The following is a 16,457-nucleotide window of genomic DNA, read 5'->3' on the forward strand; positions in this document are numbered from 1 at the left end:
TAGTCTCAGATACTTAAAAATGTGATTTGTTTCCCTTAATATGGTGAGCAGCATACAGAGAATTACAAATCACATTTAAAAGCAGCATTTACCTCTACAATTTTTGCATAGTTATAGCACCTGCTAGAAAGCAAAACAGATGCTCAGCATAACAGATCGTAACTTATTGGTACAATAATTTTCTCAACTTTCTCTATTACATTAAGTCACACATCACATTAAATAGTTATTATTGTATAAAGATCGAAACAGTGAGGTAGGTATTACACTTGATATATTTTAATATGTACTCTACAAATGCATGGTACATCAAAATAGTTTTGTACAGGATTATGAAGCAGACAGAAACAACTGGATTAATATGTGCCCATGTAATTAAATATGCAAATACATAATAAACTAAAAAAACAGAAAATCTACTGATGTCTCATATAAAGCATTTCTAAGAAATTATTCCAATGCCGTACACACTGTGGTGCCACAGAACTGTGGAAAACCTTTGAAAGTTAGTTTTTATACAACTTTTCAAGGATTTTAAAAGTTATTGTATATATAGCTAACTCAGCAAACATGCCTCTTTATGATAGTCTAGTGGCTGGGCTTTCGGTCGTTCTATCAGCTCAGGCATCAGCTCAGTTTTTTAGATTTTTTTTTGCTTGGGGGACTGGGGGTATGTGGTACTTCACTCAACATGCAGTTTACTCTGAAGTATGACAGTAATTCCAACTGAAATCCTTATGGATTGTGTGCGTGTATGTGCATCTATTAAAAAAATGCTGGTCATTCCTCCCTTTGTTCAGTGGTACTACACAATCCTTTTAATGCATCTTAAAATTGAGATTGTCTGTGGGCATTGAATAATAGAATTGATTAAAAATTATAAATAATTTGAGTATTTTCTGTTCATATAGGAATCATCATATTAGGATGCTTATAGGTGTGCAATACAGCTCTGTACAGAAGTTTTGAACATTTAATATTTTTCAGATGAGATAGCACGTAAAAGTCCTAAACATTTGTCACTGAAGGTCCTGGGAGACTTTCTGAAAAAGGTAGAATATATCCCAATTTGATTCCAGTTTGGATAATCATTTTGTATCTACCTAAATCCCCTATCATCTACTACATATGGTATCTATGGTACCAGTCTAGGTAGAGAATCAAAGCCTGATCTGATTTGGCAATAATACCAGTCCTCCAACATAGCTATCTATACAGAAAAAAATGCTATGGAAGGTCTCTCTAGTGACTACAGGGGTACAGAGACCTTTTGGTTTCTGGTACCCATCAGTGAAGCTAACCCATGACTTTGTAGCTTCTTGTAGCATTTAGGGCAATACTGAATTGGGCCTTTAATCCCAAAAAAAAGTCATGTAGTATTTTGTTATATTGCTGTTTCTATAATTAAACAATTCACCACATCAGCATCTATGTGACAATCATTAAATTAGAAATCAATGTGACACTGATTAGAAAAGAAGTGCTAGAAAAATACTAGTCTCCAGTGTGTTTAAAGCTATTTTTTACTGCAAGTTAGCTCCAAGAATTAAGCAGAAGAGACTGTAAAATGGAAGTGGGTAATATGCTACATTCTAGCAGCAAGCAGTCATTAATTCCTGGTGTTGCATAGGCCAACTTGAGAATTTCAAGTCTATACTAGTGCACTGAGTGGTAAAAGGGAAAGGAATCCAAAGATGAAATCAGAAAGACATGTCTAATGTTGCATTTAAAAAAAATAGTGCTCACTTCAATTCATTTTTGTAGAGAGAAATACATTTAGAAAACCACCACATTAATTTCCCTTAAGCACATGAATCGGAAATGAGCTGCAGTCCAAACCTATCATTTTACACAATACAGTTAAATAGGACTTCCAGCCTTGGTTAAAATGATAGCTTTCTGTGTTGGTGTTTAAAATAGTAATTCCATATTAAACATAACTCGTTAAATAATTATTTATCTGGAGCTAATGTGGTTGTATTACCTTCCCTAAATTGTCATTCAAGCCATCAAGGAGTACCTGTGGTCACACCTTATAATATTGCTTTAACCCAGGAGCAGGTTAAATTTTGGTCTGTGAACTACTTAACCACTATTGGTGAGGTCTCAAGTGCTGCACACACAAAATATTTAACATATCATTTTAACAAATTTAAGAAGATATCACTTTAACAAATTATAAATAAAAATCAAACATTTACTATAACATATTTTTATTTCAAAAAATATTTTTTGTCCTGATTTATGTTTTATTGAGTAGTATATATAGAGGTGATTGCATAATATCTCAAAATAAAGTCTTACTCTTGTATATTGTATGTGGGGAGGGATATCGAGGGGGTGTATGTATGGTGGATGTGCAGGGTGAAGGGTGTGGGGGGTTGGGTGTGTGAGGCCACCCACATGCTAGGTCCCAGGAGCTGGCCAGGTGTTAGGGGAGGGAGAGGGCAGGAGGAAGGGCAGGGGCACATGGTAGTGCAGGGGGTCCACCCCCCCACCCCCCGCTGCACATATGTCCCACAGTTTCTCCTGCAGTGCTCCACTTCGGGCCAAGCCCCAACTGCTCCTACCTGAGGCAGCTGATGCCATAGTCCCATCCGTACTTGCCTTACACCAGCTGACAGCACCACCCCAACCAGCACCCAACTTTCCAGTGGGGCTGTTGCCACTGCTACTGCAGCCACCCAGGTACTGCTCAGCTCCCCGCATCTCCAGCAGCTCCTCCCCCTCCTCCTGCCCTGTGCCACTCTGCCCCCCTGGCATAATAAGCATGCACCTGCAGGCAGCTGAGAGGGTGGAAGGAGCTGGAGCTTTGTGCACTGGGGCAGGAGCCACCTAGCTGTAGCTGCAGCTTCCCCCACACTGGAGCAGTGAAGAAGGGGCAGGAGAAGGAGCTGCTAGAGGTGGTGGGCTGGGGGGAGCCTAGCAGTACCCAGGCAGCTGCAGCACCAGTGGCAGCAGCCCTGCCAGGAAGCTGTGCACACTTGCTGGGGCCAGCATGGTGCCGTCAGCGCGTGTGGGGCAGGTGTTGATGGGAGTGCAGTGTGACCTATCCTGGGCAGGAGTAGGCAGGACTCAGCCTCATGGGGAATGTTGCGAGGGGCAGCCGCAGGCTGGATACCATCAACTGTTGGGTCAGTTCCAGCCCACAGGCCATATTTTGCCCACCCCTGCTTTAACCGAATGCTTCAGGTCCTATTCAAAATCAGAATGCAAGGGTTTGGGGGGAAGGACTGTGTATTTGTATATATTTGTATAATCATATTTATTTGGTAAAGTATCTAAAATCATTTTGCCTACAAAAAGCATAATGTAAGAATATTAAGCTTTACATCAATGACCTCAGTGCACACAGGAAAAGTCTCAAAGAACATCCCAGTATTCTTATGATGTATTAAAGATTTTAAACATGTTACCAAAGCAGCCAGGGCTTGCAACTAATCACTTCTAAAGGATATTAATTAGTTAAATTATATTGCACACCTTAATATTAATATTCTGCCATTTCAACCTGTGCCATAACCATGGTTTACTTATTCAACTCAGCTCTGACCAGAGACAAGTTCTTTTGGTTTTATTCAATCCATTTCAGTTTCATTCACAAGCCAGAATCAGTCAAGATTCTCTGAGTTCTTTAGACAAAGATTCATGTGGGTTATGAAAGTAATCAGTTTAGAAGCTGTCTATTTGAAATGTATTCCTTTTGTACTCAGTGATCTGCAAAAGCCTTATCTTCAACATAAAATTGAGCCAAAGCAAACAGCCTAGCTTAAGCCTTTGAGGCCTAGTGTTTACTTTCAGTAGAAGAGATTTCCCCACTTGATTTTGTGTCATGTATTTTCAGTAAAACCTTACACCATGGAAGTCAATGGGACTATTGCCATTAACTCCTGCTCTTCAAAACTATATTTTTCAGTATTCAAAATATAACTTTCTTAAATGTCAGAGGGATTAGATACAAAGAGTATCTACCTTATTATACCTTATGCAGAAAGAAATGCATGTAGGAAATTCCAGGACTTCCAACAGACCACATTTTTTTCCTACATGTTTTAAAGGCCTTTCAAAAATTAAAAAAATTCAAGGAAGGATGGAGGATATTCTTGCATAATATGTTATTCTCTTTCACCTTGTTCTGTCACTATTTACATTTCACCTTGAGAAATACAGGAAAATTCAGCTTCCTGAAGTATGGTAGTGATTTATTTGAAGAAGAGAGAGAAATCATGAAACATTTTCTCTATGCTCCTCTGCTCTACACACAATTTTTTTGATAGCTTGAATTTCCATTCAAAATATTACATGTAATACACTGTATTAACTATGTAAAGATGGACTGATTTCTTTCTAAGTGCGGCATTTTCAGTCTCTTATAACTTTCTCAAAGATCAGCGTTTTTAATTGAAATACAAAATGCTTGCTCTGAATCAGGACTTTCTTTCTTGGAATTTCACCCACAATAGCTGAGCCGTTTCCAAACATGAAAGAAAGATGCAAGAACAAAGAAACACGCCTGTTGTTAAATTTTTGTGATTTTTATAAAATGTTTTAAGGGCCTCAGAAATGTTGATAGGAACTAATCTATTCTTCATATTGAGCACATGATCCAGCTTCATTTGAGCACTGCTGTTATCTGCGTTTCCAATGCAACTATCAAGCTGTGTCACCTAAATACTCCTTCAATTAATCCCAAGGATACTCACAGGAAAAATTAATTCTATGGATAGACCCCATTGGTTCCCCTTAGCGATACCATAGAATTGTTAACGGAACTAAAGGTGCCCTAAAGGGGAATGTGGTATAGAAAAATGTCATGGTGATAGAAAGCTAGCACAGTTGGTTTTATACTACTGCTTCCTCTAGGCAGAAAACATTTTGTCTTACAACATGGGAGAGATTAGTGGCCAAAGTAAAGCAATGTATATGTAATCTAGGTTTCATCAGGACTAAATTCATTTGCAGTAGCATGAGATGTAAAATAGCACAGATCGATTTCTCCCAGTCTACCCACCCAAGCCATACTAGCTAGTCACAGTTTAAGATCAAGCCCAAGATCCCTGAGGTTATAAAAAGGAAAGGGGAAGACAGAGTTTGCAACCAGAACTTCATTTTTATTTATAGGAAATGATTTATATTTGAAAAAAGGTGCCTGATAGCCAACTTATTCCTGTATTTGCATATTTAAATTACAAGAAAACCAAGTAAGTGGCATTAGAAATAAGATACTTATGACTGTTTCAGTTTTGTTAGGGGTTGTCAATTATTTGGGCCAGGGGGACACAGGGTTTTAGTGAGCTATCATGGGCCTGGTTAGCATGCCGTCTTCCCGGCACAACAACTCACCAAAACTCCCTATAGGTCTGCAGGCAGACTAGGAGTGGTGTTTGGGAGTGGGATGGGCAGGCAAAGCTGGGATCAAAGGGCTGGGCCTGGGCCCCAAGCCATGATCTGCTCCATTGCCATCCCTGCTCTGTGGGGAAGAGAATGTGCACGTGTGTGTGCATGTGCGTTTGCATGGGGGCGAGGGGGGGCAGAAAGCTTCCTGGGCACTAGGTCCCAGGAGGCACCAAGGAGGGGGATGGGGGTACATGCATAAGAGCTTGCCTGGGCAGTGACCTGTCCATAGCTGCCCCCGTGGCACTGCAGAGAGCCAAGCCCTACCTGCTCCCACCCAGAGTAGCCCACACTGTGCTTCTGCCCATGCCTGGCAGCCCAGCCACGGCCCCAGTCAGTGCACTGCTTCCAGCAGGGCTGTTCCTGGTGCCACTGCAGCCAACTGGGTGCTGCTTTGCTCCCATTACCTCCAGGCTGCAGCTACTCCTCCCGCTCACGTCCCTGTTGCGCCACTCTGAGTGGGGGAAGCTTCAGCTGGGTGGCTCCTGGCTCAGCATGCAGGGCTCTGGTTCTAGCTCCTGGCTGTCTTCCACCATCTCCATCCACCTGACATGATAAGCAGCCACCTGTGGGTGGGCAGAGTGGGTGGAAGGCAGCCAGGAGCTGGAGCCGGACCCATGTGTGCTAGGGCAAAAGCAGCCTGGCTGAAGCTTCCCACCTGCCCACCCAGGGCAGAGTAGCACAGGCAAGAGTGGGAAATGCAGTAAATACTTGTCCCTAATTGGGCAGAACAGTCCCAGAATGGGATCATCAGGTCCCAGTCCCAGGCTGCATGACTCTGAGACAGCATTTGTCCCAGATTTGCAGTGTCACATGGAGACCAGGAAACAGCAGGTTTCCCTTTACAGGCTAGCAGCATTCCAACCTGCAAGGGGATCTGAGGCTGTCAAGAGCAGGATGTAGGGGGTGCCATGTACATATATGCACCCACACACATAAACATGACCAGGAATACAGCCAGCCAGTGTGGAGAGCAGCTACCTGCAGGTAAGTGTATGGGGGGGAGGTGGCATAGGGGGGCTGGAGAGGTGCAAGTTGAAACCACCATGATGACGGAGGGAGTGGGCCAGGGGCTGGGGACACTGTCCAGCTAGGGTGGCACATGGGGCCAGGGCCCAGGACATAGTGTGGAATGGACCTATGGGCAGCTCGTTCAGGGGCTGCAGGGTGGGAGGTGGCTCCCCGCTACTGCATCTACCCTCAAGGTGGAACATGGGGGAGGCATGTGCCCCCCAGATGTGTGTGCAGGTTAGGGGCAAATATTGTGCACAGCTTGGGGCCCTGCTGAGGGCTCAGGGCTCCCCGCCCTGCTCCCTTTCCCTCAAGAGCCCCACACTGACTGTGCCTTCTACCTGCCTTGCAGCAGTAAGGATAATGGTAGCATGGAGCTGTGCCCCTTGCTGCTGCCAGGCAGGCATGGGGCACAGCTGGCACGAGGCTCCTGAGGGGAGGGCAACAGCATGGGGAGCCCCAAGCTCACAGCAGGCAGCTTGCATCTGCCACCACCCCACTCAGTTCTGCTCCGGCCATGGCATCATTTTGAAAAGGTGGTCACCCTAGTGAGAGGAGCCACTGCTGGAGGTGAGGAGAGCAAAGCAGAACCTAGCTGGCTACAGCCACATCAGAAACAGCCTTGCCAGAAACTGTGCACACTGGCCGGGGCGTGGGCCCGGGCCAGCAGACCTGTTCTGCTCTCCTCGCCTCTAGCAGCACCTCCTCCTCCTCCTCCTCCTCCTCCTGCCCTTGGTGTGCTGCTGCAGGCAGGTGGGTGGGAAGTTTCATCCAGGTAGCTCCTGCCCCAGTGCACAGGGGTCCAGCTCCAGCTCCCAGCCACCTTCCAGCCACTCTGCTCACCCACGGGTGGCTGCTCATCCTACCAGGCCGGCAGAGTGGATGGGAAGCAGCTGGGAGCTGGAGCCAGAGCCCTGCATGCTGAGGCAGGAGCCATCTGGCTGAAGCTCCCCTTCCCCCCACTCAGAGCAGCACAGCAGAAAGAGCCACAGATAGAGGTGAGGGGAACAGAGCAGCATCCAGCCAGCTGCAGCTACATTAGGAACTGCCCCGCTGGAAGCTGTGCACACTGGCTGGGGCCCAGGCTGGCAGGCACGGGCAAGAGTGCAGCATGGGCTGCCCTGACAGGAGCAGGCAGGACTTGGCCCCATGTGAATAGCTGCAGGGGCAGCCATGGGTCAGATCCAGTCAGTTGTTGGGCTGAATCCAGCCCATGGGCTGTATTTTGCCCACCACTGATTTATATGGTAAGTCATGTCCATTATATGCTCTACTAACTTCTAGGCCAGGACTCAATTTATATCAGTTTAAGCTTTGATTTAGACACCTGGCTTTGATGATGACCCACCTAAATTGTCAGCATCCATCACAGATGAGATTCCAAAGTCCTCCCCCAACTTAAGAACCCATAATCCTTCTAGATTCAATAGAAAAAACTTTGGAAAAGCCCAAGAGTAATTCAGGGTTAGGTCCTTATGGGTCAACCCTTGAGAATGAGATTCAGCACCTAAATTTGATCCAAGTCTCATTCAGATGCCTCAAGAACCAATATGAATCCAGCGTTTGATTTGCACTGTGGGAGCTTTGTGAAGCACAAGACTAAAGTGCTTTTGTACAACTGCATTATAATTTTCAAAGTCTTCAAGGGCTATATTCTATTTCACCCATGTCTAAAGTATAGCTGCTGGCACAATCTTGATGTACATGCCTAGAATGAGGGACACCTTCTACTTCACTTGTACTATTGTACTTCTATCTGTGTAGACACATACTTTTAATGGGGAGAAAATAAGCTGCTCATGTGCCCCTAGAAAGGAATTTTACTTCCTTTTACAGGACCACAGCTCAAGCAAAATTACTTATAGAATCCCTAAGACCCAGGATCTTGAATCTAACAATATGACCTACCAGATGAGCTAAATGACTCAACTGTTTGAGCTAACTCCTCATATAAGTCATAGAATCAATGATTCTGTGTGTGGTGCAGTAGGGACAGATAGTCACATGTTATAGGGAAACACAGGCAGACAAATGAAGACTACATTTGAAAAATTTGACCCTCATAATTTAGGCTAGTTCAACACATTTAGGAAGAAATTAAGTCTGAATGCAAAATAGAACATTTTTATTAAGATACTTATTCCATAAAGTCTCCAAGTAATTACTGTATATTCTGTAGCAGCTGTTCATGATGGGCAAATATTCAGTATGCATAACATTTGCAGCTGGATAAAACAAGGCATTACTTATCAATACTGATAATTATCTTATTGCCATGCATTGTAGAATTAAAATGTGGACACTTGAAAACACAGTGAGGGGTTACAGGATGGAGCTACAACATTGGACCGCAAGGCTCAAAGTTGCAAGGCAATAGCCATGATTATGTTAGGCTTCATATTGCATGTAACTGCAAGAGAAATAATCATGAAAAAAAAATCAAAGTTTTTCCTGGTGTGATTTTTGATGGGATATAATTTCGAAATTACCAGATCCAGCCTGGCAATGTATTAGCCTTTTTTGAGCCATGCAACTTAATATGTTATGTTACACAGGATAACAAAACAGACAGATTAGACTCAATGGCAAACATGGAGTATTTGGAATTAAGTGAGTAAGAGACAGAAGCACGTACCCATTTTTCAACATCAACTAGCTGTGGAAAGAAAAAGCAATAAATCAGTAAACTATGTTTTTGAAGATAATGTTCCACAGTTTACTTTAACGTTTCACTTTTTTTGGAATGGGTAAAAGCTATTCCCCCTCTCTATGTTCTTTCTTCTTGCGTATGCCAAAAACTTGCTTTTTGAATAATAGTTCATGAAATATAACATTTTAGAGGTCTAAAAACTCCATCCAAAAGTCAGATTACATGATTAAGATTGGAGTTGAATGAAACCGATATTATATTCTACAAAAACTGTCTAACCACATCCTAAAAGCACCAGACACTCATGCTAAAGAGTCTATGGATTCACTCCTCCTTCTACTTAGCCATAAGAGAAAACAATTCTGCTGAGTTGTTCCAATGGCTTTAGCCCAAGGTTTGCCATTTCAAGTATTAATGCAAGATAAAGACTGCGAAAGAAAAGGTTTATCAGCTGAAATATAGTGACAGAAACTAAAAGTGAATATTTGAATACTCCACCACATCAAAAGCAGCTTTGTACACACAACATAAGAACTAGTGTAGTATCAAATGCGAGTCTTTTATTCCTAGTAAACATTAATCTTTCATAAATGGAGACTGAAAGTTCTTCTCTATAGAAAAGACTTGTACAGACAGCTGTAAAGGGACAACGACTTAAATTGTGCACAATTTCTGCGTCAAAAGATGGAGGCATAATGTGCATGTGGGTAATTTCATGTATGCACCTACTTGAATGCATGACACTACATACTGTGGTAAATCCTTCAGTCCCTACTGAGGCCAAATACTGCGGCCCTTCATTCTTACTCAGGAAAAAAATCATCATTCAAGTATATTACATCCACTGCTTGTTTTAAGGGAATTGCCCAGTTTGTACTGTGATGTAAGTACTGGAATGCTTCCAGCAATGGCCGCTGATGTGAGAGCTATCCTAGTAAAATTTGTCTCTATAAGTTGTAATATTGATATCCATGTTGGTGTATCTCTACTCATGTCATAATAAGCTTTAAGTTTTTTCTGTCCCTTTTAATAAATATTAGCAGGGGGAGATATCAGTATTTAAAGTAAACATTTTCTAAATGGGAGCCTACATTTATGGTGTTAGGTCTCTGCTTTAGACACTTAGGCCATAGGCAGACATAACATTTGGAGCAATCCAAATAGCATGTGTGAAGATGTGCATAAAGTACTTGAAGATGGCTAAAGTACTTGAAAATTGACCCTCAACAAACAAAGCATTTCTGAAGCACTTCCTGAAAAGTCTTTATTTTCTGTGTGGTCCAACTGGGGAAGTAGGAGGTGTACTTCAATAAACACAGACAGGGATTCAGTAAACACAGACACAGTAGCCTAGGTTCAATAAACATCGACATACATGAACGAGAAGACTAAACAATGAACTTTTATGGAGCAATAGGCAACCTTTACAGACGTTTTGTCTGTCTCTACCTCACCTGAGTGACAATCTCCAACTCTCAACTGCTGTAAGTAAGGAAGCGTTTCCAAATTATAACTTTTAACGCTAATTATGACTTTCATCACTGCAGGGGTATGGGAAGGCAGAGAAGGAGAGACTCAGTCCTTCAGTGGACTTTAATACTTAATAAAAGAACAATGCTGTCTTGAATTTACTAAGGGAATAAATGCTAGGATGGTAATGTGACTACCTATGTAAATTGAAAGTACAATACTACATCTTGTGAAAAGAAAAGTTTCCCAACTTCAAAAAAACACAAAACAAAACAAAGAAGCAAGAATTCCCTTATTGGAGCTATTTTGTGTTGACTGAATTCCTTTAACAGATAGGAAGTATGATAGGAGTTTAAGATGAATAGTGCTGTAATAGTAGAATGAGGATCCAGCATCATGTTATACTGGAATAAGGGAAGTATTTAAAAGTAGAGATAGCTACAAAAAACCAGCAGAGAACATTACACTAAAGACACCTGACCTCTTCTTTGGATATTCTTATTTGTATAAAATCAAATCCTCATGGAAAAAAAATCAAGGTGCACAGATGCATCTGGCAGAAGAAGAAAATTTGGTTGGTTGATTTCTCTTAGGGTACAGAGCAGTAATCACTTCATGCAAGCATTCATTTTAAATGTGCTGGTCCCAGATGTAGGACTAGTGTTGTAGAAAACCTTTTCCAAGTGCTCCAAAAGATCCAATTTCAGGTTAACTGGGCCTAAAAGTTGTAGCCCAGTGACCTTATTTGATTAAAGCTATAGATGACGCTTTCTGCTCCCAAACTGAAAGGGCCTAGCATCAGTCAGACATCTAACTCTAAATAAGGCTATTTCAGAGACTTGTAAGTAACTTAGAGGAGACCTACAAACCCAGATCTTATTCCACCTACTATTTATAATGTGGTTTTCTCTCGCTGTACTTCATGGACTGCTTCAATTTATTACGCAAGTTATTTCTGTCTATAGAATCTAACAAGATTCAAAGTTGTAAGTTTGATTTGTCTGATCCCCAAAACCAAAGCTCTATTCAGGCAGCACTGCTTGCAAAAGTATTCAGAGACAATTAGTGTATGAGATGACAGTTCAGATTAGTTTGCATTTTCGTTGTCTGATCCCACCTGATCATTTTGTCCCCCCAAGGAAGGGACTCAGATAAACCTGCCTCGAGCTATCTGCACATGAAGGGCCTACAAAGCAAGGGGTCTGCTCTCTAAGGTAAAAATCTTCTCCAGTTAAAAATGCCAAGCCCGCAACCACCTAGGAAAATAGTGTTGTTTCCCTTCCATTATGACACAAATTGGACTGGAACACCAGCCCTCTATCACACTCCGTGACAGAGGCAGTATTCATGCCTTCAGTCACTGATCCAAGTGGAAGGCAGTGGGGCACCTGAGCTACCTAGTGAGAGGCCTTGCTGCTGGTGCCGGCTCTAGAGATTAAGGTGAAATTGTCAATTTGGCACAATGTCTTACTGGCTTCACTTTCCTCATAGGACGAGGAAGAGAGGGCTGCCTGGCATAGAACCAGTTCCTGGACTGGGGAAGAAGGACCAAGGCAACCCTCTCTAGCCTGGACTGGAAGGGATATTGTACTTTTTTCCCACAGCACTGTCTAAGCTCAAGGAGACACTCAACATAGAAATAAAGCAAGAGACACAGGCCTCTCCTTTTCCTTCTGGCTTTTCTTAGCACAGCCCCCTTCTCCAAAACCTTCAGGGGAAACATCCACTGAAAACACCTCAGAATGTAAAGGAAATCTCAGGTGACAAATCTCCCTAAAACTGAATGGCACCAGGACATGGCTGGGAATTAGAAGACATATACTGGGGGGTCTGGTTGCACCACTGATCACGGTCAAAGCAGAAAAAAAACTGAAGGGAATTTCAGGATATGGAACAAACACTTGCTTGCTCACGAGGACTGACAGGTCTGGTTTTGACCTAAGCTGAAGCAGGCAAACTGATGTATGCATTGTAATAGAAGCATGGACCTTAGGATGAATGCTATAAACAAGGTATAAATCCAATCAATGCAAATTCTCCTATATTTTCAAGAAAGGTGAGAGTCTGGCAGTGCTGAGAACTGTGCACTGCATATAAGTGATGCATTTCTGAAGAAATTGACAGCTGCTGTGCTCAGTTACATCTACTGGCTGAGAGTCTCAAAGCCGATTAACTATATTAAGCAAAACTCCAAAAATAACCAATTATGGGAACACTTCATCCCAACAGACAAGGACTTGAATGGACACATCATTCTTGTACAATCATCCTTATCTTGGGATTGCACTGCTGTTTGATTAACATGTTGTGAGAATAGTACTGCTGATGCCCTTGAACCTTGTGAAATAGCCTTCCAGTCAGAATGAATTCTGACCAGCGATGGAAAATGAAAACATATAGGACTAGCCTTTCAGCAAGTATCGTGGGACCCTGCTTTTATAGCAAACTATTCCACCAAAAGCAAACTTTCCAATAAACCAAGTACCAGTTTTTGTTGGAAGACCTTCAGTAGTAGTCATTCTAATGGAGTTGTTACCTTTGAGTAAGCCATGAGCCTTTCATACCCAGTGCCAGATTTAGACTTAAGCTACTTAAGCTACAGTTTAGGGTCTCACAATATGAGGGGCCTCTAAAGGAGGATATGGGAAAATGACTCTCTAAATATGGACATTTTTGTTCTCATATGACAAAAATATACATACATTGGATTATTTTTATCATATGGGGTCTCAATTTGGACACATCTTAGGGCCTCAGCATGTCATAATCCAGCACTGTTTATACCTCTGATATCAAGGTATATCTCTTTAAAAAATTGTCAGCACTGGTCCATTTTGCTGTATGTGGCTTCCACACTGGATCTCCCCTACACCACACACAAAGTAATCACAATGGTTCTACTTTGTACAGGGCCTTATGCATTTATGGAACTAGATTAGATTTGCCTCTGTGTAAAGGCCACCTTCACAGTAAAATTAGACAAGTTTGCTGTCTAGTGATGTGGAAGACAGTGTCTTGTTTAAACAAGGACTATAAGCGATTAATCAACCATGACTGGATAAGTAGCTGGGAGTTAATAAATTCATAATACAGTTTAGCTGGAACACAGTTTTAAAGTGATAGGTAGCCATGTAAAGAATTTGCCTGAAACACTAAATGGTCTAGGAGTGGGAGTAGAACCTATGAAATTAAAATTTCAGTCCTTACATGATGGGAAAATAAGTTATAATTTGTATGCAAGTCCATGTACAGTGTGGGTGACAAATGTTTACATTCTGTTAATAAGGCCTGACATGGATTAAAGACTATGCAAGTCTACCAATATTATTCATAGTGGGAAAGGCACAATGTCCTAACACATTATAATTAAAGCCTCTTATTAAAACCTAACACATGAGTTTTACAGATGGTTGGTTTCTGAGTTCAGTCCCTCCGGTGCAAGACCACTTGACACAGACAGCATGTGCTTGGGCCTGAAAAAGGAAAGCATTTAATCTTTCACCAGAATACCATCATACCCCTTTAGAAGCAAACAGTGGATTCTTGGAACTGAAACTGATGCTGCTGCCATGGGGAGAAATTCTGTTCTCAGGTCCAGAGGGCATACCCTGACTCTGCCAATTTTGTTCTACTGAAACATTAAGACCTACTGTCAACGACAGTAACCATGCCTCTAGAATCTACAAACTCCCCTAGGGGAAGTAATGTTCATTACTCCTGGTTAAATTGATATAACCAGGAGTAACAGGATAAAATATGAAAAAGAAAAAACAGTTAGATTAAACAATATAGGAAAATCTGATTTTCTTTAGTTAAATTACAATGCCTAGTGAGAGAACAACTGAGTTTGGTATATACTTTTCACCATTGCACTCTGAAGTCAATAACTCTGACAGCATAGGTTCAAGTCATCTAACAGTTCAAAGTACTTGTATGACATAATTTTATAGTCTTTTATTTTTAAGTGGATTACCAGTAGTTGGATCTTAACTGCTAACCGTCAAAACAGGACGTACTGCTTCCCTCATCCTCCTGCTCTCCAGCAGGCTCTGTGGAGCTCACACCAGAGCAACAAGGCAAGGGGGAAACACTGGAGAGCAGACGATCAGGTGCATCACTGAACACTGGATGGCTGCCCTGAAACCATCAAACATGAGCCAGATTTATCAGACTGATTTAGCTGATCTTTTTGCTGACCTGCCAAAAGAGACAGCACAGGTGTAAGTGCTTCTTCTCCTTTCACCCAATAACCTGGTGATGTGGGCAAGCACCACCACCAGTTTCCAAAAACCCAATCCTTCACTCCCCTTGTATATTTAAACCAGTGTCTGAAAATGAAGCATTTCATGCTGAGTCAGATGGAATGTCTCATTTGAACTGTAATCAACTTTGGTTTTTCCTTCCGTGAAATATAGTTGAGGGTTTTTTCCCCCGAGTTTTTCATTTAAGTGCTGGACCAAAAATCAATTATTTACACAGCCCTCATACATGCCTCCTCACTGAGCCATTCCCAGTTTCACCCTCAAAATTCAGAACAGTAACAAAGAGGCACCTTGACCTAAAAAGATTGAGAGTAACTGGTATAAAGACTAATCCTTTCCTTAAAGAATTATGTATTTGGTGTCATTTTATTAAACAGTATATTTCAGCACTGGTATGATTCCCTCTGGCAAGGGAATGGAGTATGTATATGTTTTGGGGAGAAAAAATTGTACACATGCACCTTTCCAGATGCAAGAGTGAAATGTACTGCCAATTTGAATACAAAGAAAAAGGTAAGAGGGAGGGTGGGGGGAAGGGCAGGGAAGGACCCCAGGCAAGGAAGGAGCCTGGGGAAAAGTAGCCCGGGGAAAAGCGGCCCCTCGTCCACCCCATGACCTGCGCCCTGCGCTGCAGCCACTTACAGCCCACATGGAGCTGCCTGTGATTGCTCCAGACAGCCCCACATGGGCTGTGAGCAGCTGCAGCAGGGAGCACCAGCTATGGGGTGGGGGAGGGGCTGCTTTTCCCCATGCCAGGAAGGAGCAGGGAAGGAACCTGGGGAAAAGCTGAGCATAGGGGAGAGAAAAGCGGCCCCTTGCCCACCCCGTGGCCGGCGCTCCCTGCTGCAGCTACTCATAGCCCACGTGGGGCTGTCCAAAACAGGAACAGGACAGCCCCGTGTGGGCTGCGAGTGGCTGCAGTGTGGGGTGCTGGCCATGGGGCAGCCGAGGGGCCGCTTTTTCCTGCGCTCAGCACCTGCTTCTTCCCTGCCGGAGGGGGAGGGGGTTAATGCTGTGTGCTGCCCTCCACCTGTACCGCAGGGCTGAGGGGCACTGGGTGTGAATGAGCGGGGAGCCAGTAGGAGCACAGGGCCCACTGCTGGTGGGGCCCAGAGCAGGGTGGCAGGAGCGTGGGGTCCCAGCCAGCAGGGGCTCTATGGAGCTGGACCAGATCCCCCCTCTCCCTGCTGGTGCAGCCCAGCCCGGCTCCACAGACCCCTGCCACCCTATGGCCTGCTTTGTGCCCCACTGGTGCTGGCCCTGGGACATGGGACCAATGTCCCAATGTCTTGGGACCAAAGACATTGGGACATTGGTCCCAAGATGGTGACCAGGGGGCAGGGCACCTGTCAAGGGGAGGGGCACCTGTCAAGAGGCAGGGCTACCCATGCGGCCCTCGACAGCCTGCCAAAACTGGGTAAGTGGCCCTCCTCTGCCTGAAATAATTGCCCGCCCCACTGTACACCATATTACATACCACCTCAGACATCAAGATAAGAATAATTGTGTCCAGAATCTGGACCAATCCAATACTACTTAAACTGATTTGCAGTAAGCTCAGAACTGCCAGCGGAGGTGGTTCAAGTACCTACACTGAACACCTTCAAGAGTAAATTGGATGCTTATCTTGCTGGGATCCTATGACCCCAGCTGACTTCCTGCCCTTTGGG

The 16,457-nt window shown here is 43.3% G+C and overlaps 1 protein-coding gene across 1 annotated transcript in view; it reads right to left on the reverse strand.

Moving 5' to 3' along the window:
• Positions 1–16,457, reverse strand: part of RYR2 (ryanodine receptor 2) — an 810,210-nt gene that overhangs the window by 517,366 nt on the left and 276,387 nt on the right. The window contains exon 4 of the mRNA XM_019549810.1: positions 9,041–9,061. Within this exon, the coding sequence (XP_019405355.1) occupies positions 9,041–9,061 (21 nt within the window). The remainder of the gene's footprint in view (positions 1–9,040; positions 9,062–16,457) is intronic.

The sequence above is a fragment of the Crocodylus porosus genome, unplaced genomic scaffold (assembly GCF_001723895.1).
Source record: "Crocodylus porosus isolate Cpor-Errol unplaced genomic scaffold, CroPor_comp1, whole genome shotgun sequence".
In the NCBI taxonomy this organism is placed as follows: Eukaryota; Metazoa; Chordata; order Crocodylia; family Crocodylidae; genus Crocodylus; species Crocodylus porosus.